The 25736-nt window shown below is 40.3% G+C and overlaps 1 protein-coding gene across 1 annotated transcript in view; it reads right to left on the reverse strand.

The window, feature by feature from the left end:
• FANCC (FA complementation group C) overlaps window positions 1–25736 on the reverse strand; it is a 68086-nt gene that overhangs the window by 25476 nt on the left and 16874 nt on the right. The window contains exon 4 of the mRNA XM_050328875.1: window positions 24794–24888. Coding sequence (XP_050184832.1) covers window positions 24794–24888 — 95 coding nt within the window. The remainder of the gene's footprint in view (window positions 1–24793; window positions 24889–25736) is intronic.

Raw genomic sequence — 25736 nt, forward strand, 5'->3', positions numbered from 1 at the left:
GATCCCAGGATTTGTGTAAGGTCAATTATTTCTTGAAACCAAGCAGCTCTCAGCTGTTCCATCACATAATCCTCACCAGTGATGTGGAAGGGGTAGTATAATGGCCAGAAGCAAAGTTCATTCTTATTAACCTCCAACTAAAGACAATATCTTTTTCAGATTATTTTTCCAACCACTTAGCTAGTCATCTGGGTAAGACAAACTCAATGCTTGTGAGAAACACAATTTTTGAATTAGAACATGGAAAGGAATAAGAAGCAAATCATTCCAAGAGACAACCTCTAATGAGAAAATCTGACTGAGAACAAAATAAATCAGGTAGTTATTTTATTTGTCCATCCTCTTTCATCCTATATATCACCTTGATTATCAAAAATGCAGTACAAACCAGGAATAGCTAATTTTTAACTAAATACCAGTGACTGGTTTTGACTTTGATTCAAAGTTCCCAAAGTTTAAATTCCAGTAATTCAGGTCTAAAGGGTATCAGTAGTTATGTCACATCATACTGTAGAAATTGGCTAGAACTAGCTCCAAGACCAACTGTAAACAGTATTTTCTGACATGTATGTTTCTTCCTTCACTTTTGAAATCAGCTTTCATAATATACTATAGAGAAATCCGAAGGATTTCAGGAGATTTTCTCAACAGGGTTCTTATAGGAAATAATGGAAATATTCAAAACAAGTGATAGGTTCCATTATTACATTATGAATCACCCAAAGCATTTTGAACACAAAACCATAGCATTTTACATAGCCACAGTGCGGATTTCTGAGGTCAGAGAGATCAGTAATTTGACACTAATGACTCTCAAGGGATCATTTCAAGCCCAGAACCTACAAGGTATTCAAGTACATACAATACTAAATTCAGTTTAGTACATACAACACTAAAGGCACTCCTGTATTGATTATATCAGTAATGAGTCCTACACTACTCCAGCAAAACTAGCAGTTGGAGATCTACATAATCATCTGTTATTTCTGGCAGTAAATCAATTAACACTTACAGTCTAATCCACTAGTACCATATTCTATAAGTGAATGGATGAGTCTGCAGTAGAAGTGCTGTATTCAAAATGAAAAATAACAAAGTGTCTGTTATTTTTGCATTTCCAGAATCAGATATCTAATTCTGGAAGATGAACAGCAGTCAGCAATACTGTTATATCAGAAGGAATTTCTTTCTTGATTTCCCTTATCAGTGAATAAGTAAGAAGGAAACCACCTTGATTCTACTTGTAAGAGAATAAATCCATCCCCATGGCCTAGGATTAAAGTTCTATGACAAAATCCCATTCAACCTGAAATTAAATTAATGAATTTTCATAAAGCCTCCACAATGACCAACTTTCTTGAACAGCCTTGCCAGTGGCTTTATTTTATTGATGCAATTTACACTGAGCAATGATCCAGATAATTCAAAATCCACAGAGATTTCTGGTATCTTTAACAGGCAGATAATCCTAGGAGCATTAGCATGAAGACATAAACAATTTCTTTATCAGTGTAAACACAGTGCTTCATATCTACAAGGTTTTGCAGTGGAGGCCTGATTTAGCATTTACTCCTCTGATATACAGACTGGCTACAAGGGTGCCCCAAATTAATACATTCAGGGAATGTGGAGGGAACGAGAATAGAGTTGAAACTAAACACTTCTGAGAATACAAATGGAGAAAACAAGTCATTATGTTTCCCTGGTTATCATCCACCTGTACCTGTCAGTAAAGCTATCCTGCATTAAAGCTATCCTGACTAACCTGGCCTTCTCTGACAAGGTGACCTGCTTAGTGGATGAGGGAAAGGCTGGGGATGTTGTTTACCTGGACTTTCATGGATTAATAGAATCATACCTTGAGTTGGATGGGATTAGATAGGATCATCAAAGTTCAAACCCTGGTCCTGCACAGGACACCCCAGTAATCATATCAAGTGCTCCAGAGTATTGTCCAAACCCTCCTGGAGCTCTGGCAGCCTTGGGGCTGTGCCCACTGCCCTGGGGAGCCTGTTCAGTGCCAACCACCTTCTGGGGGAAGAACCTTTCCCTGAGATCCACCCTGAGCCTGCCCTGACACAGCTCCAGCCATTCCCTGGGGGCTGTCCCTGGTCCCCCCAGAGCAGAGCTCAGTCCTGCCCCTCCTGAGGATGCTGAAGTCCACAATGAAGTCCCTGCTCAGTCTCCTCTTCTCCACGCAGAACAAGGTGACTGCAGCCATTCCTTGCATGGCTTCCTCTCTAGACCCTTCACCATCCTTTACCTAAGTAAAGCCTTTGACACTTGTTCTCACAGCATTCTCCTGGAGAAACTGGCTACTCATGGCCTGAACAAGTCTATCCTCTGCTGGGTGAAAAACTGGATGGAGGGTCTGGCCCAGAGCATGGTGGTGAATGGAATAACACCCAGCTGGTGGCAGTCACCAGTGGTGTTCCCCAGGGCTCAGTGTTGGGGTCAGTCCTGTTTAATACCATGACTGATGATCTGGACAAGGGGATCGAGTGCATGCCATGACCCACTGGAAGGGGGTGTGATGCTTGTTATAAGTTTTCTCCAGGCTGAACAAAGACAACAGACCACATGTAAGGGTGGTCTGTGCTTTTATCGTAAGTTGTCTTAACTTCAGCAACCAGCCCACTGCTTATACTGAAAAGGTGTTGGCTAGCAAGCCCTTAAGTACTTACAATACACTTCCACAAAAGGCATTGGCTAACAAGCCCTAACACACCAATATTCAAAGGTGCTGGCACACAAGCCACAAGACCACTACTCAAAGGTGCTAATGAGCCACCAGACACCTTCAGAGTCTCCCCATTCCCACAGCAAAGTTCAGTAGGGAGTATGGGATAGAACACGATAGCTGTGTTTTGCTTAGGCAAAGCAAGGGATGAAAACAAAGACTATCACCAGCACTTGGATCTCACATTGGTCCTGCCGTGTGGATGGTCTGGAGTTGTGAGACAAAGGGAACAAAGGAGAAAGAGAGGAGGAGAAGAAGAGAGAAGAAAAAGAGAGCCAGAGAGAAAAAAGGGAAGGAAAAAAGAGGGGGCCTGATCCGCTCCCTTTTATAGTTCCCCTGGTGCATGCCTCTTATGTGAATTAGACTTTTTGCACATGCACAGGCATGCCGTCTCCAGGAAGTGAGTTGGAGGGCAGGGGAGGTGGGAGACTAAGCCTAAGTCTCAAGGCAGAGCAGGAACTTGGCTCAGAACAGCGCTGACCCACCTCCACAGGACCCTCTTCTCCAATCACACCTTCCCTGTAGCAACACAGTGTCTGAGACAGAACACGCTTAGGTCTGGTTCCCCACTGCACCCCCTCAGTCAGAACACCAAGATGGGTGGGAGTGTTGATCTGCTGGAGGGTTAGGAAGGCCCTGCAGGAGATCTGGACAGGCTGGATCAATGGCCTAAGGCCTATTGCACGAGGTTCAACATGGATAAGTGCTGGGTCCTGCCCTTCTGCCACAACAGCCCCACGTAGCACCACAGGACGGGGGAAGAGAGGCTGGAAAGCTTCCCAGCGGAAAAGGACTTGGGGCTGCAGCCAGCACATGAGCCAGGGTGTGCCCAGGGGGCCAAGAAGGGCAGTGGCATCCTGGTTTGTGTCACACAGTGTGGCCAACAGGACCAGGACAGGGACTGTCCCTTGTACTCAGCACTGCTGAGGCCACACCTCAAGCCCCGCTCTGGGCCCCTCACGACAGGAAGGACATGGAGGGGCTGCAGCGTCCAGGGAAGGGCAGCAGACGGTGAAGGGTCTGGAGCACAGGCCCTGCGAGGAGCAGCTGGGGGAGCTGGGGTTGTTCAGCCTCAAGAAAAGGAGGCTCAGGGTGACCCACAGCTCTCTACAACCACCTGAAAGGCGGCTAAAGCCACGTGGGGCTCTTCTGTTGGGTCTCTTCTGCTCCAGTGTTGGTAACAAGTGACAGGGCAACAGAAAATGGCCTCAACTTGCACCAGCTGAGGTTTAGATGAGGTATTAGGAAAAACTTCTTCACTGAACAGATGGCCAGGCACTGGATTAGGCTGCCCTACTGGAGACTGCACCACCACTCCTGCAAGTGTTCAAAAGGCACTTGTGGATGTGGCACTGGGGACGTGGTTAGGTGGTAACGTGGCAGTGCTGGGTTTGCAGTCAGGCTTGATGAGCTCACAGGCCTTTTCCAACCTAGCGGATCCTGATTCTAAAGAGGACTAAGCAACTAAAGCTTTCTTTGAATAAGCTAGGCCAACTCTTTTGATACTCCTCTTTCAGAAATGAAGGCTGATTTCCATGTGCTACAAAGGATTTGCTGAGTTACTCCAAGGAGTTTGTTTCTCAGAGAAAACATATCATGGAGTACATGCATCTGTGAAAGCCTGGGAAATACTCTCCTGGAGTAGAACTTGCCCCTCCACTGATTTAAATAGGTCAGCACCAGGCAGATACCAACTCAGCTAGTGTCCACAATTCCAGAGAGAGGAAGGATTTTAGTCTTGTGATATTGTCTTTACGAAGCAGGGATCCAAAAACTTTGAAGCCTTTTACCCCTTCTTTCTGCAACAGCCGGCACATGTTGATGGGGAAAAATACAGACACTTGAATCAAAGGCACAATTACTCCTGAAATTACACATCAACACAGAAATAGAACTTGATTTTTATTACAGGATGACATGAGAAGTTTTATGCTAATAACTATATTTGTGTAGAAGCTGTCCTGGAATTTATGACACAGTTTCAAAGACATTCCAGGGGATACAGGTAAACCAATTTATTTCTGGAAACTTCTCAACACAGTCTTTCCAAAGTATTTCTGGTTCTGAAAGTCCTCAGAAGCAGATGTGAAAATCAACACTTCCAATATATTATGGACAGAGGAGATGGATGGTTTCACTGGGATGAGCCATTCAGACTCGATAATGATTAAGACTTCCCAGTGATGCTACTGGGCTGCTTTTTGCCATCTTGGCTGAGTCTATCAAAGCAACAAGTAGAGCAGGATGGAACTGAAGGATCTATCATTTATTCTAAACAATACTTCTCTTCAGTATATTCTCCCTGAAAACACAGAGTGCTATTATTTTTTGAGAAGAGACCATTAATGACATTTTGCTGAAAATTATGATCTATGTGAACTTGCAGAAGTAAGTATAGGATGAATTGCCAAAGGGAAACTTCAGAACTCTGGTCAAGTAACAGGTTTATTTCTGACCTTTCCATCTGATTCAATGGGAAACAGATTTCCTCAGCTCTGCTAAGAAAAAGCAGGTATAACATGAAAAACTACATCTTACTCAGAGGAAGCAATAGAAGTAGGTTCTATTTCTTCTCATTTTGTCAGAGTTTGGAATGAGTGTTTCTTGCATGTCAGTGTTGTTCTTAGGTGGTCCCTGTACAGCCAGAAGGCCCACTGCTTTCAACACAGGTCTAGAAGAAAAGAAGTCAAATCCTATTTCCATCCTGGCTTTAAAAATATAAAATCATAATCAATTACAACATTAATGTAAATCAGATAATATGGTTTCCAGTCATTATTTTAAAAATACTATATAATAGGTACTATTTCTTTCTGAAATAGGATTCTAATATCCCACATTATTTTCTAATAATTTAAGGGGAGTCCTAAATAAGCATGGTACACAATGCTTTGATTTTTTAAAATATACACTAATTTTTTTGCTTGCTAGCTTTCAGCAGCTCAGCAAAACCCAAATTTATATAGGTAATTTTTAGTAATATTTTCTTAAAAATCCTGCCTGAAGGCTTAAGAGTTTGTTGTGTCCCATGTTCTGTAGTTTAAATGATTAACAATAAAACACAAATAGGTCTGGTATTTTTAGAACTTCTTACTATGAAAGAAACAGCCAGTTCTGAAGAACTGTAGTGGTTAAGTCTGTAAATGACAGAGCACCATGTTCATTTAGAGGCCATCTCAACACCAACTGTTTATGAAATCAGTTCTGTGAGTAGGATGCTGATATAACACCATTCATATAATTTACACACACTTACACATTCATAAAAAAATCTGTAACTTTTAATTTTGCTTATAAGACCTCTTGCTCACTTGCTCCTTAGTTCCAGGAAAAGACAGAAAAACGGTTTTCCACAAACCAAAATCAAAGTGTAAAAGAATGTAAGGGAGTTAAAAAAAAAGAATGTAAGGGAGTAAAAAGATCTAAACATATTCTAGTTTTCAAAGTACTGTTTTACTCTAACCAGTTTTGTTTTCTCAACCTCTTATAAAATTCTCAGTGGGGAATTTTAAACTTGGGGAAAATTACATGGTGGATATTTGTTAACAACTTAATTACTATCAATATGAAAGGGTGTACTTCACAAGTTATTTAAAAATATCCTCAAATACTTACCATCCATAACCTAACCAAAATGTCCAATTGCTCCTTTAAAATTAAAGCACATTTCAAACAGACAAAATGTTGAACTACTACATATATTTCAATGATTAGCTAGTCAACACAACCTCCCACTCTGCCAAACTGAGTCTATTCCAGCAAGAACTCAGAGGTTTTGTAAACAGAAATCACTTCAGTTTCAACTTGACATTACGAAAGTTTGGAATATTCTTTGGTAATTTAGTGATCAGGGCCAAAGTGGCTAAGTACAGGGTTAGGAGAGGTTTGCTTCCTACATTTCTTTCTGACATTTACTGTCAGGAAGTTTTCTCCTTTCAGCACATGGACACATGCATCTATGGGATGGTTTTCATTAGCAGAATTCTATACCAGCACACTAAATAAAACTGCTAGCCACAAGGAAATGTTTAGGATTTCTTGGAGCTTCTCATTTTAATCCTTCTTTACTTGGAACAACAGTCTGACATCTGCCCACATCTAAACTGCCATTGATAACCACGAATGGCTAGTTCTTCATAAACAAATTATTCTGCTAAACACTCCTACAGAGACAAGGAGTTTGCCATTTAAGCATGTGATCAAGTTGCAGAAAATCTATAGACAAAGGACTAGATTGAATTAATTACTTTCAAGTTAAAAAAAGGCAAACCAAAACAGGAATAATATCATTCTTTCGCCAAATTAATGCACAGACTTCACTGCATTTCACACATTCCCAGACACGAAAACACAGATTCTGTGAAGTTCTCCATACTGTACCTGATGCAGTAGTGTGCTTTACCCTGTCCTGTCCTTGCAGCAGGTAAGCAAGCTCACCTTCACTCAGTGTTTGCAGTAAAACTGCTCTAAGTGCTCTTACAATAGACAAACTTCCTTAACTTTGCTTCAACCACCATAATTACAATTTGTTTGTATTTTTAAGTAAAAAATTAATAATGGCAAAAATACACTAAAGGATCATGGTAACCTACTAGAATAAATTAACTGAAAAAAATTTCGAAAACTTGTTGAGACAAATATGTTTCTTCATTAGAAATGGATGTATGCTAGGAATTGGATTACTCTTGCTGATACATGTAGCTTAGTGAGAAGACTAGGCTCATATTCTGTTTCTTTAAAGGGATGAAAAATGTTATGTATGTCCATACAATAGAAAATAAATCTGATCCTAATTTCCAAATGAAATGTGAGAAAGAAAATTGTGGGGAAGGGAGGAGGAGGCTGCACTGTTGCTCCTTCACCAGTTCAAGCTCAGTTACCTTCTGTGAAACCAGTACAGTAAAAACATGTTGCACTACTACTGTGGCTAAGACCACACAGCTCTCTAGTGGATGAGTTCCAAAGCCTAAGCTCCATCTGCAAATCACTAACAAAACCCTTGGAAATCATAAGAAAGAAGCTAAAGAACTGTGGGGTTGGCAAGCTTTGAGTCTACTCTTGGCCTCAGACAGGAAAAGCAGTTTCAAATCTCCTTCCTTTTCCTTTCTCCTTTCTCTTTAAGAAACACCCAACTAGAAAGTGCTATTACTCTTCGTATTAAAAAAGGGGAGACTTTTGATGCTGATATAAAACACACATTTACACTAACTTACAAAAGGAAATTCAACAGCTTTTCCAGAGTCAACCATAAATCTTTTTTCCTTTTTTTTTTTTTTTTTAAGCCCTCTGGTTTAACCAGCCAGAGATTTAGAATTAATTTCCTTCTGCCCTTCACAATTTTCAAAAGCTTCCCTCTGAATAATTCCTTAAATCTGCAAAAAAAAAAAAAATGTGCAAAAGAGGCATGAATAAATTTAAGTTTAGAAAGAATGGATGGATCACAAATTGTTTCACTTTTAGTTTAAACCTGTGAGATCTATAATTTCTAGAAAAAACATAAACTCAAATTTATGGGTTTTTTCAATGAATGTATGTGCCCAGTGTCAGATTTTTATGGTTCCAATAGGAATACATTGCAAATACTGAAAGATCACACAACTTCAGATGATATTCCAGAAATGTGCCTTTAACCACTTGGGTTTGGACTGCATAACTATCAAGCTGCTAAAAGTTTAAGGGGAGAAAAATGTCCACTGAACTTCTCAGCAAAAAAAGCACAAAATACATCTATAATGGTGACACAACTGTTGGTCACTAATTATATTAGGCTGAGCAAAAATATCTAATGCCAGTAGAATTTCTTCAAATAGAGACCTTTCTGTTTGTCAGTAACAAATCATTATTCTTTACCAGACCCACCTGACACTACTAAGGTGCTCTGAGAAATGTCAGCTGGCTAACAACTTTTGACACTCGCTGTTTAAGCTCAAACAGCCTTGCAGGAAAGCAGAATCCTTAGTTTCTCATTTTTCCTTTGAGATACTTAGCTTTTGTTTATTTTGGCCCAGTAGCCAAGAATTCTTCATATTCCTGCTAGCTTGGCATTGCTATAGAGTTATCTATTTGAAGAAGAGAGGTCTGTTTTCTCCCAGCCCATTCATACTACCATACTATTTTTAACCAGAAGACCATGGTAATGCTTGCAAATTTGCAAACGTTGCAAGTTCTCTTACATCCTACCAGTGTAATTACCTATAGGAGACTGGAGAAGGTCCAAGTCAGTTCAGAAAGCAGATTCTCACAGGAGCTAAGTGAGAAGGCTAACTAACAATTTAGATGCATAATGTTAAACAGGTTAGAAATGACCAAGAACTCCCTCCAGCTGACTTTCCAAAACCTGAAAGAACAGCAACAAGAAAATACTGTCAGTGGACTCAGTTAGTTCAAGACAACCATCTGAAATCATTTATGTGCTGTGTATGGGAAGCCCCTTTATTCTTAAATGTTCTCTTGCTACATTAAAAAGTTCCAGCTCCAGTTTCTTGTATGAATAGCTTTAACATCTATTGTTCTGCCATCCTTTAGAATGTAATTGTTTTAGAGCATAGTCTCTATTAGAAATCTTGAATATATACTGTCACAGTATCAATTACTTTGATTCATTGGTCAATTCCCATTTTCACTGCAATATTCCTCCTCACTCCGAAGTGTGAGCTCTAACCATACCTAAGAATCTTGGGGGTTTTATTTACTAGAGACAGAAACGATAGCAGCAAGTTTAAGAGGCAAATATATAAAATTTCAAGCAAGCACTGCTGTGAGAAGGGAGTTTCCCAAGGTGTGTACCCAGCATAATTGCACATTCTTCAACAGGATGAATTGCCTGGTACCTGGGACAAAGCTGAATTTTAACCAGTAATTTGAAAGTTGAAAGGTCTCTTATCACATAAAGAGTTCATTAAGTCATCGGTCTTTAATTAACGATGTCAGATCTTCAACACATGCTTATGTCTGGTTTAAAAGTCTTTTGTCCTCTGGTTTGATTCAAAAGAAAATTGACTTTGAACCATCTGTTATTTAACCAGTGAAAGTGAAGACATTTCTGTCAAACTCATTTACATATTTAATTCCACATATGCCTGTACACAATGTAAGAACTCATCTATCAAAATATATCCTTTCCTGCCCATGTACTTATAAAATAGAATTAAATTATCTGTCCTCAACTGCAGTTGATTTACATACTCCAAAAAGTCCGTAAATGCTCTGTAACTATTTGCATGACACAGAGTTTACCCACTTAAATCTATTTCACAGAACTGAAGATTCCAGATAAGTTTATGTCAAACATTAAGGAGGTGAAATCAGCTTCCAAAGCAGTAAATGGGCTGCAAGATGAGAAAACTCCCAAAAGTTCCCCTTTGTCTTGATTCAAGAAAAAGTGCTGTTCTAATGGTTAGGGACACAATAAAGCACTTTACAGAAACAGTAAAACCACACCGAGCACTGAAGAAAAAAAAAAAAAAAAGGGAGAATGAAATCAAGATGAAAAGCTTTTAAATTAAACATTACACACCACTTGCTGCAAAAACCAACAAAACATTTTAACAACAAAAACCCCACAGAAGCACAGCAAACTTCTTGAAGAGCATATAGATAGTACATTATACACTATTTACTTCAAGCAGAACTGATTTGGTAGGTAAGAGCTGGCAGAAGCAAGCAGCCAAAAGGAGGAGTGAAGGGAAGCTGTATTTTCTCAAAATTAAAAACCCTTAAAGGTCTATGGAATGCTGTTTACTTCAGCTCTGTTTTACAACCCCTGCTGCATGGACTGAAATGTTTGCAGCCTGTGGCCACCCACACCAGGGGAAGCACTATGATTAAAGAGAATGCTACGTTCTTCTATCTGCCAGCAGTCTGTTCCATGCTGTAATTATTATACTTGCAGTCTTCTTCAATAATCTGTTGCATCTGTTCTGGCAAGTCCCCTTACACTGTCCAACAAGGAAACCATTGCACAGGAATTCCAAGTTATTTTTAATGTGCGTAAATGATTAGAAAACTGGATACTTTAAATACCTCTCTTTTAAGTTTGTGAAAACAGTTTGCATTACAGGATAGCCGGTGACACAGTGAAAGCAGACCTACCACTGAAACAGCCACTTTAAGTATCAAAAGATGCAGACTGACACCCCACCCTTTCAGCCCACATCGCCATGAGATGCGTTGTTGCTCCAGACCTCTAAAGCACAGAAACCACGTGAATTGCGGATTGGGCACCTATCTAGAGAGCACTAAGATATCAGAATTCCATCTGTCACTTTGTTAAGTGATGACATGCACTGAACATTTCCCAAGACCCTATGATTTAAATGCATTATAACTTCTCCCTTTCTCTTTAAGACTATTTATTATTTCATAGCAACAGTTACTTTGAAAACAGTAAAATAAGCCCTAAACGTCAAAATAAGTAGCAGTTCTGTTAGCAGAAATTTTATTTCCCAGTCTGATCTCCGCACTAAGTAGTAAAGAAGTTCAAAACTTACATTCCATGCGTTCATTTGATTTTGTTTAGTGCTCTATCACAAAAATCAAGCAGTAGAACGCTATTGCTGGAAGCACAACACATAGCTGTTATTGCACTCTTCTCTAACAAATTTATGAGGCAGTCTGTACCATTTCAACAATTTTTCCAAGAGTTGTCTGCAGATACTCCTGTGAAAAGCACAGATTACCTACTGGCTATAACAGTGAAGTGTTACACTAACCAGCGTGCCATAGCTTAGCAAAAGAGGGAAGGAGGATGTATCAAAAGCAAGGCTGAGTGAAAAAAAAAGAACTGGGTAAAAGCTCATTCATCTCCACCCACCCCAGACCACTCCAGGGAAATTTCTTTAGGCCCTCTTTCATATAAACCTTTGATGGGAGGCAAGGGTAAATTCCATATATAGCGATTGAGGAAAAATGCCACAAAGATTCATGAAGGACCAGGGGAAAATACAGAAAAAAATTAATAGGAAAAGTATATACAAGATACATACTTTAATCACCATCAGATGTCTTTCATCTGAAGGAACATGTTCTGGTTTTTGCAGTGATCAAAGCTCCTGATGATTATTTGTACAGGTTAGAGGAGGAATGACAACTCCTCTTTTCCAAACATACCAAAAAAGCCGTAAGATCCTAAAACCACAAGAGTGAGTCTCAGAAAGTGATTAAGTAACTTTGAACTGCTTTGGCCTCCAGGAGACTTAACATTTTCCATTTCTCTCTTGGACACGTGCCCCCTGGAACACAGACCTCTCTCTTCCACAACTGCTGGGGAAAACCAGATCCCCTGCTCTATGCCTCCCCATCCCTCTTACACTGACATTCTCCTCTGATTATTTTGTATTTTACTGTGGTAAAATATTGCAGTGATACTATCACAAAGGTAAGAGAGAATCTAAAGCAACCAGTTATTTATCTTAGTCCAAATGTTACTAGAATTGTTCTCCCTTTAGAAGGGGGGAATAACAACAAAAAAGTTTCAAATGCTGCAATTGTAATAAAACCATGCTAAAACCTATGCTCTATGACACTGAGTCTTTCTACTCTTAACTTCTTCAATAATAAATAGCAGGTGAAGTATGTTCATAATTTTAACTCAAATATCTCTGTTCAGCTCTTAATCTCCCTCTTTCAAAACTGTCTAGATAAGAAGGAAAAAATGTGTTTCTCAGTATGTCCTCTAGCAATTCATAAGCTTTTTAATAGACACATTACCCATATATGTCATTAAAATAGTATTCTTATCTCATAGAGACATCCTTTATTGTAAACCCAACATTATTTTAATACTTTTTGCATCAAATGGTCTTGGGGCCCATTTGCCCCTTTGGAAAGACAAATTGCAAATGATTTAGGCTCTTCCTAACTTAAAAAAGGAGACTAAAGAACAGATATAGAGGTGTACTAAATATTTTCTTCATGTTATCTTACATTTCTGTCTCCTAGAAAAATGTGAACTTGAAGATTTGCTTTTACAAAGATAAAAGAATACTTAAAAAAAAAAAGAAGATAAAAGCTCTTTAAATTATGCTTGAATTATTCTTAACATATGTCCTTTCCTAACATTTTTCTGAGGTGTTCTTAACCATCTGACAAAGTGTGCATATACATAAAAATAGTAGGTAATGAATTTTATTTGAAAGATGACAAGTATATTAGCCACAAAATCAAATCAAAATTCTTCACCTAAGAGGAGAATATCATAATTCCAATGTACTACCCTCATAGAATCATAGAATGGTTTGGGTTTGAAGGGAACCTTGAAGATCTGGTTCCAACCCATCTGCCATGGGCAGGGACACCTTCAACTAGACCAGGTTGCTCAGAGTCCCATCCTTGAACATTTCCAGGTAAGGGGCATCCACAACTTCACAAATAAATTAACGCTGATAATGTCAGAGAGAGAATGAAGAGATGGAACACTGTCTCCTTAAATAATTATTATTTTACTTGTATTATTTATATTAAAGTAAGCTTACAACCAACGGTAGTAAAAACAAGCAAAAAGATGTTATTTTATGACAGTCATACTCTCCATTAATGTCATTCCTTTTCTTCTAAAGGTAAAGAACACAGTGCAGCTGCAGTTCTTTGAGATGTGCTGGCATGCAGACATTTATTCCATCAAAAGGGCATTCAAGGAAAAGGGAATGTTTTGCAAGAAGAGGATATTGTATCAAAAAGAGCATATCATGTACCTTGTGGCAGATGTGTGACCTCAGAAGGACAGTATACACCCTAACAAACTCAATTCCTACTAGAAGGAAGCTGATAAGGACGTTAGTAAATGTTTAACAGACAACAGCTCTTCAGGTTGCAGAGAGAAAACCTCCTCTCACTTTTTGTGTACTCAACTGAATGCAAACTCATATGTGGGAGTCACCCCCTGTGAGGGGGCGTCAGCCTCAGTCGTGACAGTCTCTGGTGGTGAGTGTGGATGCCAGAGTGGCTCCTGGATGTCAGACAGGGAAGCTCCCTCAACAGTTTGGTGACACAGGCAGGACCCTAGGACACTACAAACATCCCATTGCCCCCACTGCATGAGTTCACCACCTCATCCAGGAGTTGAGTGAGGAGGAGCCAAGGGGTGAATGTTAAAATTCCCTGAGCAGACTGTATAAATTATAGGGGTGGATTTGAGTTGGCCTGTTGGTGTAGCATTCTGTGCAGATTTGGTGAAACTGTTGGTAGAGTTGGGTCAAGAAATACCATAAAAATAGCCTTCTATCCTGTCTCTGGCAACACTCAAAGACTTAGGAAAACTGTATGGACAGAGTAGGCATTTAATTGTATCTTTCTTATCCCTCCTTCCTAGGGGTTTGCCTGTCTGTGCTCCAGGCCAGTCATACAGTGCTGTGTGAACAAGTATTCTAAGAAGCTGGGTCTTTCTGGCTTCACTTGGGAACTGCATTTAAGCACAGGCACACAAGGCTTTTGTAGCTCAGGAGCTACACTGTCAGCCCTTAAGTTTGTAAGACTGGGGTTTTTTCATTCTTTTTTACAAACTGTTTCACAGATTCTAATATTTTCACCTTCCTTATGCAGTCTCTGACACATCTCATTTTTATGTTTTACTTCACACAACACATGTGCACGTGGCTTTCGTGTACAAGTCTGAAGTAACAGTTCACCAAGATCACACTGGCTGAACTAAAACAAAATAGTTTTAAAACACCAGTTAACTTATGCCAAGTAATTACAAAAAGGAAAGTTGTCTTCTCACTTTTCTGAGGGTTAACATCACTGTCTTTGACAAAATGGCACATCTGACTCTTTTGTACATATGGGGGGGTGGGGCCTTGGCATTTAACATGTTCCATCTGCAGTCAGAATAGTTTCCTCACTTTTGCTAGCACACTGAAAAACCCCTCTGGAATAAAGTGCCCTTCAGACACCTGTGCCATTCTGCTCCTGAGGTCTAGTCCAAAAGCTTGCACGTGCACCGTGTATCAAGGGAGCAAAACACAACTGTAGAGTCACTGCCACTGTTTTGTATCTAAACTTCCTTGTACAGTGTGGGGCACTGAGAACTACCCAGAAGTTACAGTGGCACAAATGCTTCTGATCATTTATTTCTTAAATAAACAATGGGAAAATTGTCAGTTTATCAGTTATTACATTCACTGAGGTATACTAACCTGTTTATCTAACTTCACACATTAAAAATAAAAACATGGTAAAACATTTTTAAACATCAAACTGAGAGACAGTACCTTCTATGCCTTCCTCTTGTATCTGGAACATTTTAAAATTAGCTTTTCCAATTCAGGAAACTAATACACTTCTCATTCTTTGACTCACAAGTCACATAAAACATTCAGGTTTGTTGCATGCAACTTTGATGTCTTACATTAAAATCTGCATTTCCCATCCTGTCCACAGGATATGAGCCTATGTGTCATTTAAAATTGGATTAAAATTTTCATGAATCTTGAGAACATTAATAACTGCATAGCATAACAATAAAATTTCTAAAAATACATTAAGTTCCAGTACTTTAAGGCTCTAACCCATCAAACATTTTAAAAACCATCTAAAAACCCTTCAAACATAAACAAAGCAGTATCATAAAAGGGATCACTTGTGTGTAGTTATCCAGAATCTCTTGTATGTTCACAAAAGCCTCTAGAACACGCAATCATTAGCAGCAGGAAATATGGCAGACTGCTCTTGTTTGTTTCCATTTTTATGAGACATATTTATTTAACAACTGCTCTTAGTTTTAACTAAGAAAGGAAAACTTTTATAACACAGAACAGCTGAAGATAAAAGTATAATGCACAACAGCTAATTCCCAATTTTTCTTTTTACCAGCTCCAGAGAATGGCCTGTCCATGCTTGTTCTGTAACAGCATTCTTTTATACTCATTAATTTGGTTGCTGAAATCAAATTCAACTTGGTCCCTCCTTACAGAGTGCACTCATCTTTATTTGTCATCCTCATGACACTCATCACACCTAAGGACAGGAACCAGAGGGACCTGGACAAGCTCCAGAAGTGGTTCATGAGGTTTACCGTGGAGGGGGATGATCAGATCGAGAGCAGCCCTGCCGAGAAGGACGAGGGGTGCTGGTGGATGAGGGGCTGGGCATGACCAGCAGTGTGCACTCGCAGCACAGAAGGCCCCTTGTGTCCTGGGCTGCATCAAGAGCAGGGTGGGCAGCAGGGAGGGAGGGATCCTGCCCCTCTGCCCTGGGGAGACCCCACCTGCAGAGCTGCACCCAGCACTGGGGCCCCAGCACGGGACAGCACAGCAAGGACAGCAAAGCCTTGGACACCTCTCCCACAGCACACTCCTGGAAAAGCTGCAGCCCATGGCATGTACAGGGGCACTCTGTGCTGGGTTAGGAACTGGCTGGAGGGCCCAGAGAGAGGTGGGAACGGGGCTGCATCCAGTGGTGTCCCCAGGGATCAGTGCTGGGCCCAGTCCTGTTTAACATCTTTATGGACGATTTAGATGAGGGGATTGAGTCCACCATTAGTGAATTTGCAGCTGACACCAAGCTGGGGGTGTGTGATGTGCTGGAAGGCAGGAGGGCTCTGCAGAGGGACCTGGACAAGCTGGATCCATGGGCTGATCCCAATGGGATGAGGTTCAACCAGGCCAAGTGCCGGGTCCTGCCCTTTGGCCACGACAACCCCTGGCAGCCCCAGGGCTGGGACAGAGTGGCTGGAGAGCAGCCAGGCAGGAAGGGAGCTGGGAGTGTGGAGGGACAGGAGCTGAACAGGAGCCAGAGTGTGCCCAGGGGGCCAAGAGGGCCGATGGATCCTGGCCTGGCTCAGGATCAGTGGCAGCAGGAACAGGGAAGGGATTCTTGCCCTGCACTCAGCCCTGGGGAGGCCACCCCTGGAGTGCTGTGTCTAAGCTGAGCCAGGGGAGGTTGAGGTTGGATAATAAGAAATTCTTTAGAGAGAGGGTAATCAGCCATTGGAATGGGCTGCCCAGGGAGGGGGTGGATTCTCCCTCCCTGGAGGTGTTTAAGGGCAGACTGGATGTGGCATCAGTGCCATGGTCTGGGAACCACAGTGGGGTTGGATCAAGGATTGCACGTGATAATCTCAGAGGTCCTTTCCAACCCAGCTGATTCTATGATTCTATGACATCAACCTCTTGGAACAAGTCCAGAGGAGAGTCACCGAGTTGATCAGAGGGATGGAGCACCTCTTGTACAAGGAAAAGTTAAGATTAGGATTGTTTAGCCTTTAAAAGAGAAGGCTTTGGAGTGACCTCATTGCAGCCTGAAAAGAGCCTACAAGAAAGGCAGAGAGGGAGTATTTACAAGAGCATGTAGTGACAGGACAAGAGGGAATGTGTTCAAACTACAAGGTTTAGATTAGATATTAGGGGAAAAATCTGTACCGTGAGAATGGTCGAGCACTAGAACAGGTTGCCCAGAGAAGCTGGGAAGTGTTCAAGGGCAGGCTTGCTGGAGCTCTGAGCAACCTTGTCTAGTGAAAGGTTTCCCTGCCCGTGGCAGGGTCCTTTCCGACCCAGGTCATGCTCTGACAAATTTAACAAATTACAACCTAGCACATAAAACAGCCTTTTTAACAGAACACATCCACCTGGAACCCGGAAAAGGCCACAGCATTCCTGCCATTAGTGCAGTGGCTAACAGCATCCAAGCCAGAGTGCTCTGGAAGCGGGGGTGGGAGCGGAGCAGGATGCGTGAGGGACAGGGGATCCCTCAGTGCGGCGATGCCATCTCCCGGCTCCGAGCGGCACCGCGCCCCACAGCTCGCGGCTGTGCCCATGCCCCGGGAAAGGGGGGCTCCTCACAAAGCACCAGCCACGAAACAACGCCTACTTTGTTGTACCCGGCATCGTGGGGAGCATCTCGTGCCTGCAGCAAATAAACTCGCAAAGCCAGCAGCAGTGACAATGGTGACAGCATCAATTAAAACGTCGGAGCAGCACAACAAGGAATATAAGAGACATACTACAAACATTGGGAAGAGATGGATTACTTTGTCCTTAAAAAAGCCAAAGCATGGAGATAGATAAATGGGTTACCATGAAACTGTGTAATAAGGAAAAACAAAGAACAGGAAATATAAAAAACTGCACTGTTCAGAATACTACTTGCACTTTTCTAACAGTGAGAGAGGGAGAAGGCTGGAGGAAAGGAATAATTGTTTCTTTCTGCTTTTTTCTAAATCCATTTGCACGATGACTTTTTCATTCTAAGCACTTCAGAACCAAGGCTTACTAACCTGTTCTCATACACTTTTTAATGTTACAGACCCTGAGACACAAAGCCCCTAAGAATTAAAATACCCATAAATATAAAGAATTAGTCATTATCAACACAAGGAAAAACACAGGTAGAATTATTCCACACTCCTGGAATAATTATGGGCAAGAAAAGACAAAATTCAGTTCAACTGAATGCACTGTGCATACAGCAATGAAGATAGTGAAATTAATTTTCCTATTAGTGAGGATCCTGAACTGCTGCCAAAAATTTCAGGAATCTTAAAACAGATTTCTCACTAGTGTGAGCATCATTAGACAACTAAGAATGAAAAGAAACAGTGCCACACATCATGAGCAGAAGGGACACTGGTTTCTTATCTCGAGACCACTATTAAAAAAAAAGTGAATGAATTCACAGAATGCTGTGAAATGGAAAACTGTGTATATATTAATATGAAACGAACATATGTGTACCTGTATGTAATACCAGGAATGCCACATACTGGTATGTAAGAATACACACCACTGAGTGAGTAAACAGCTATCATAACATGCAAAAAGGCTGTCATTACTATGTACTACGAACATGTGTACCCAGTTCCAAACTCTGCCTTGCATACTCAGCATACTGTATTTTAACAAAAAGCCATATATCCTCCAACACAGGCTTCTAACCACAAAACAGACACAGAAGAAAACACAGTTATCTTATTGTGAGGTCTTAAGACCTTATTGCTGCCTACCAGTACTTAAAGCTGGCTTACAAGAAAGGGGGAGATAGACTTCTTAGGAGTGTCTGTTGCAATAAGAAAACATTTTTAACTAAAAGGGGTAGATTTAGACTATATAGAAGACAAGGTGCACCCTCAGCAAATTTGCAGATGACACCAAGCTCAGTGGTGCAGTTGACGCACCTGAAGGCCAAGATGCCATCCAGAGGGACCTGGACAAGCTCAAGAAGTGGTTCATGAGGTTTACCAAGACCAAGTGCTGGTGCTGCACCTGGGTCAGGGCAACCCCAGTGTCACCCAGGCTGGGGGATGATCAGATCGAGAGCAGCCCTGCCGAGAAGGACGAGGGGTGCTGGTGGATGAGGGGCTGGGCATGACCAGCAGTGTGCACTCGCAGCACAGAAGGCCCCTTGTGTCCTGGGCTGCATCAAGAGCAGGGTGGGCAGCAGGGAGGGAGGGATCCTGCCCCTCTGCCCTGGGGAGACCCCACCTGCAGAGCTGCACCCAGCACTGGGGCCCCAGCACGGGAAGGACACAGACCCTTAGAGAGAGGCAAGAGAAGGGGCACAAAAGTGATTAAAGCGATGATTCTATGACGAGAATTACAGAGTCTACCTAGCTTTTTCAGCTTCCAATTAATATAAAAGCTATTTTGGATACTTTATAAAGACATGATGAGAATATCTGTATTTTCAAAAACTAATTTAGTCCCTCTCAGTTCCTTCATGATTTACTGTGAATCCTCCATGACAGAAATATTGGAAATGCTTGGGTCACTCATTCCAAATAAAAGCCAAAATACATGAAAGAAAGCATACAAGTTTCAGAGTCCCTGGCCTTTTCTTAACATGACTTCAGAGGTTTTTTCAGAGCTATTCTCTACAGTTTGCTTGTAGATCCATCAGTGTCTACTGTGTAAGTTCTTTCTTTTAATAATTCTTTTTCAATTTGTATGAGACTTACTCAGAAATAAATAAATAACCTTGCAAAGTCCCAGCAAATCAATGAGCAATTCATTCCTGACAGACAAAACGTAGGCTCATTAAAATACTAAAATTTTAAGAAATTTAATTTTGCTGAACTCCTGTTTTTAATATGTTCTTCTCCTTCTGTTCTTGAGTACTGTTGTCAAACCAAAACATGTCAATGAATTAAACTGCTAAGAATCACAAATATGGAAACACCTGATCAGACAGCTGGATGATCCAAGGTACAAGCCAAGAAGCCCTTGACACTCTAAGAGAAATGAAAAAACACACACAAGTGCAAGTTTATAGGGAGAGGTAACTAGAGTTTCAATGCAGGATATCTGTCCCAAGAAGTAAATCAAAAATGTTTCCATTTTGAACCACAAATGAGAGACCACCTTTTCAATGTTTATTCATCACAGTCTTGGATATATCCAAGCAACATAGAAAACAATGGTCTTGAAAAAACCATTTTGCAGAAAATTCTGGCACAGATTGAGAAGTAGAGGTGAAAGGTCAGTTCTTCATTAACTGAACCAATTCAATTAAAATTCTAGTATTAAGTTGATAATAATAAAAAAAGCAGATCCTCCAGATAGTTCTGTTAAGGAACTAGGAACTCAGTTGCAGTAAAATTAAAACTCTCTGAATCAAAATTTTTACATGGATTTGGCATTATACCATGCTTAGTTCAAAAATTACCCATAATACACTGGTAAGAGAAAACATGAATAAAATCTAATGAACGACAAAACACACAAGTTGCCTTAGGTATTTTTATAAAATAGAACAAAAATAATTTTCATAATTCCAGTGCCATTAAAAATTACTCTTACAAAGAACACCTATTACTTCTGCAGCTATTAATATAACACGGCCATGCACAGGGCACAGATTCACAAAAGAACTACACATTTTCAGAAAGGAAAATTTGGCCAAGCCAAGAAAACACCTCTGAAAACATAGGCCAAGCCTAACAGGTTTTCCACCCCTATGTTTAAGCTATTATGTATACATTGTCTTGTTCATTTGTATTCCTCTAAGGGAGAGTAAAACAGAGAGAAATGTATGGCAGCATGTATCTTAACTCCCTACGCTGTTTTGGCTTTATAAAAGACCTAGGGAACCCGGATCCCAGCGCTGAAGTTCAGAATTAGAAACAAAACAAAAAACGTCTACCATTTTAAACAGCACCCAGTCCTAAAAACCCTGCAGTCTACACTGCACTATTTCAAGTAGTTTATTTTCATATTTTATTTTTTTAAAGGGCTTACAGATGTGTGCAATCTTGGTTTCTGAAATGTAGCAATAAATGCACTTCAATTGGGTAGCTACACTTCCTGTCACTAAAAACAACACAGCTTTTTCTACCACAATGGCAAGGAAGTTAAAAAGTAACCTCACATTAAATACATGTTTTGAGACTTTGAAAAAGCAGTGTAGTAGCTAAAAACAAAAGACTTGAGATTAACCTTCCTAGGAGTGACCTTAGTCAAAGATGCAAGCAAAGGCACCAAAATACTCTTCAGGAACTCATGCTTGCCATGAAAAAAACAAGGTGTAATTTCATACTCAATGTACACAGCTGTGACAGCAAAGGAAAGAAGAGATTCAATGCTAATTTGACCAAGTAATTTTCCAATCAGACATAACTTTGCATTTTGGGAGGAAAATTTTAAGGTAAGTCACCTTAAACCCCATAACTAGGAAGAAAATTAAGTTTTGTTGTTGTTGTTGTAACAGTTAATAGTAAGGAGACGAAGTTCTCTGTCTCCATTACACAGTCCTCCCTGATTTCTGGTTGTTTGAGAGAGGTATTTTGTTGGCTGGTTGGTTTGCTTTGCTTTTTTGACATTTTCTTTGTTCTGTCATCAACTAAATGGATACCCAAGGATCCCAATTTATTCGATGCATGCAGGCCTACACAGCGAACTACTTTACCTTTTAGGAAACCGAGTATTTCTCCTCAGTGTATGCTGAAGTATCAAGCTGAGGAAACTTAATGAACTCTCAGTTGCAGGGCCAGAGGACAAGACTGCTCTGAAGATCCCTTCTACAGAGGCTGAGCTGCAGCTCCGCTGTGCAGACTCGTTTTCCACAGCTCCTGTGTCAGTGTGCATGGACAGTGTGCACTGTGCTGACGCAGATCCCCACTCTGTGTGGTCATGGACTGCTATCCACACCCTCGAGGGAGAGCTTAAATGCCTCAGATAATCCATCATTTCAGTCACAGTACAGGAAAATTTTCCATAAAAACCTTTTAAGTAGCATTCAGATTTCAGTGCATTATTTAAAATTTATTCCTGGACTTCAATTCCCTTTACACCATGTAGCCACAAAACCACATTCCTCCCCACCCCTAAGAATTTGTTTCAACTAAAATTTTAGACTTCTGGCCAATTTTTTCCGTAGTGTACCACAATGTATTGGGCATCTTCTTCATCAGCAAGTAAACATCCTTGCTGTAAAAAGCTCCTGCCACATTACCAACAAGGCTGAGGTCAGATCAAATCACTGCAGAGATTGGTCACCCACACTAAAACAGCTGATGCTAACCTCAAACTATGGCTTGCATAGCAAATGTGTCTAGATCCCTTTCTATGACAATCTTCTGAGACACTTATAATAGGGAAAATAAAGCAGTTTGGGAGGAAAGAATGTTAAGTGTACATTAGGTGGGTGAATGGACTTACTGCGTGTGCATTTCATTTTTTAAACATAAATCATCATCACATGTGGCAAAAGCAAACCTTCAAGAGTAGCAAAATATTTAACTTAAGTTCTTCTGTAAAAATAAGTGTGATAGTCCTTATACCACAATTGCTGGCAAACAGAATTACATTGATGATTATGTAAGGGAAATAAAACCACCTTCTTCAAAAAGCTTTGTGATCATGCCCACTGAGCAGTAAGAAACTGAGACGAAATTCTAACAACTATAGAAAACAATTTAATATTATCTTTTCTTTTAATCCCAACTGGTGTATTCTCATTCTTTGCTACACCCACTTGAGGCAACTAGGGAAGTGCTGAATGACAGCAAGAGATGTTTGTGCTTTCAACTCCTCCATGCAATCTTTCCTAACTTTTAGGTTAACTCTTGACCCATACTGAGTCACAGTGGCTATTACATTTGACTCAGACTGGGTGGAGAAATTTCTGCAGGTGACAGAAAGGCTCGAATCAAATGCTTAACATGTTAGTTTCAATGCAAGACAGCTTCAGGCGGCAGTGCTGACAAAAGCAGCAGTTCCACCTCCATTTATCCCCTAATGTTTGTTACTGCTTACCTGATTAATTTTCCTTATATCAGCAACACCACCAGTTTAGTAACATTAATCAAATGAGTCAAATCTAGATGAAAACAACTAGTTTTTTCCCTCTAGAAACAGACTGTCTGGGTACAACTCTCCCTCACCACTTAACATCATTAATGCAAAAAAGAGGAAAAATAAAGACAAATCTTGCTCTGTTTGATAACTAACTGCATGCTATTGTGCATGCAGCTCCTCTGTCATTGTGAAGACTATAACCAACCAGCAAAACCACAGTAGAAAAGGCAAGGGTTTTTTGGCATCACTTTACTTGGGTATTCAAGCATTGGCACACTCTGAATTCCAAGTATATTGACCTCAGTAAAAGCCTCCTGAAAAACGTTAAAGACAGGAGGAAAATAAGGGTGATTTTACTTAGTATTAGACTGTTCAGAATTTCATGGCATGGAACAACCCACCAAATGGATATACACAGGCACCGAGGGCATCTAAAAGACTGTGAGAACCTTATTTCTGAGACTAATGCACATAAATCAACAACATCACATGGCTAAATATACTTATTTACTAACAGAGAATCTGCATCGTCATCATCATCAAGTATTTTATAGTCACTTGTACACCCTAGTATTACATGCACACCTAGGAAAAATGACACACAAAATAAACTGCTAAGTAAGAAATTAGCTATTTAGAGAAGTCTAGAAGTATCTTCAAGCTTTAGCAGACCTGTACATAAATAATGTTCAGGCTGCTACAGCCTCACTGGTTATGAGGACTATAAGATATAAAAAAATATATTAACAATTCCATTTGTATTTTAGACCATTTTTATACAGATCCATTGAAAATGCTAGGGCACAAAAGCAACAACACTGCACCCCCAAATTGCTATTCAGCAACGTAAAGTGTTAAGCACCAATGTGCTGAGAGTTATTTACATGCTGGTGTGCTTTGTTAAGTCAGTGCAGAAATATATAAAATATGAACAGATGTGCCATGCAAAACCCTAGATTTGGGATTAAAGTTAAGGATTCATTATTTCTTAAGTCACTAAATATAAATCCACACACAAGCACTGCCCCCTCCCCTCTGTCTGCCTTTGAAGAAAGTTTGGATACAATTAAATTCTTCACAGGAGATTAAACAAAAGCGAAAAAGAATAAAATTATAGAGCAAATATAATAATAATAATAATGGCCAGTCTTCGCGAGCGAAGATCCGGGGAAGGTCTTTACACCTTCCAGCCTGCGCATTGGATTTTTTTTTTAGGTGAGACACAGTGTGCGCGGAACTGAGCCCACCCTTTAATCCTAAGGTTCATCTGCCGGGGCCAAGCGAGCTTGGACGGTGGCAGCGAGGTCCTTAGGACGTAGGTGGGTTGCCTTTAAGGGCTAACGAGCCCCACCTGCCCGGGAGTGGCCCTGACCGGGAATTGAACCCAGGTCTCCACAGTGATAGCGCGGCGCCTTTACCACTGGACCACCAGGGGCTCTAGAGCAAATATAAGTTGCTTTCAAAACAAACTATGGCATTTCTCCAGTTATTTATTTTATCCTAACTGAAAGGTTCTTATTTTTAATAGCAATGCTTGCTTCCCTCCTGATTTGTGATTGCTGCTTCCTGTTCACAGGATCCAGACTTGATGAAACTACTGCTACGAGCCATCAAAACTACTTACTGTAAAATGCCACATCTTTTTAAGATTTAAAATGACAAACTAACAGTGACTATGTCATAATTAGAATGATATAGACTTGAACAAAATATGTATGCAAGTTGTTTGAAGCAGTTTCTTAAATAACAGAATGACAGCGTGTCTATAGATGTAGCACCTTTAAATAATCGGTTTATTCAAAGCAGTTCTGGGAAGGATTCATTCACGTACCCGTATCCAGCTGTTGGCCTTCAGTTCCACAGGGTTCTGTGGCTCACTGCTGTACAGACAGCAGAGGCACCACATCAGAGTCTTCTGGCTTTCATCTGCAGGGAAAAAAAACAAAGATACATACATTTGGAGGGAAAAGGAAAAGCCACAGACAGAATTACACACAACAATCCCTATTCATCCACAAAACTAAAGCCCTAAATATCAGCCTCAACTCACAGTGCTCCCATTCCATCAGATGCACATCACACATTTAACATTATTCATAAGTACACCTTGTGTAATCATTTCCTGCAACAGCAGTTTAAAAGGTATCGAAGTGTTCAAAATCTATACAATAATTAGATGGTCTTAAGAAACTCGCAGGACCTAGTAACTCATTTACAGAAATAATGCCTGAGGCTATCATCAAAGAACTTTCAATTCAGTACCTAATATCATTAATAATAAATAATGATCAACAGTATTAAAATAGTTATTACATTGTGTCCAAAGCTTGCACAAACTAAAGTATGCTCAGTTACAAAAAAATTAAGTTTGGGAAGTATGAAGTCGTTCATACCTAAAAGGTAAAATATCAAGTTATCCGTAAAAATATATTAAAAGTCCCCATGTCTCAGGAAAATGACATTTCTGCAGACAGCAGAGTAGGTAAATGCTGATGGAAAAAAAAGTCCTATTATGATTTTCTGCTCAGGATCAGATTGGGTTTTACTTAATTCTAACCCACTGTTGGAAATGAGTTCTCTTCTGTAAGAATCTACTATAATGAGCAATACTGTCACTGCTCAGATGCACAGATTTTGTAACAGAGGAGCTGATTATTTGGAGTAAGCAGCTGAAGAGCCATTTCACTTATGATTATTTCCCAAAACTTTGTTTTCAATAGGTTTTTGTGGTTTTTTCTTATATTCTTTGGCAGATACAAAGAGTTGCTACTGTG

The sequence above is a fragment of the Myiozetetes cayanensis genome, unplaced genomic scaffold (assembly GCF_022539395.1).
Source record: "Myiozetetes cayanensis isolate MyiCay16 unplaced genomic scaffold, myiCay2020 scf4, whole genome shotgun sequence".
NCBI classification, from domain to species: Eukaryota; Metazoa; Chordata; class Aves; order Passeriformes; family Tyrannidae; genus Myiozetetes; species Myiozetetes cayanensis.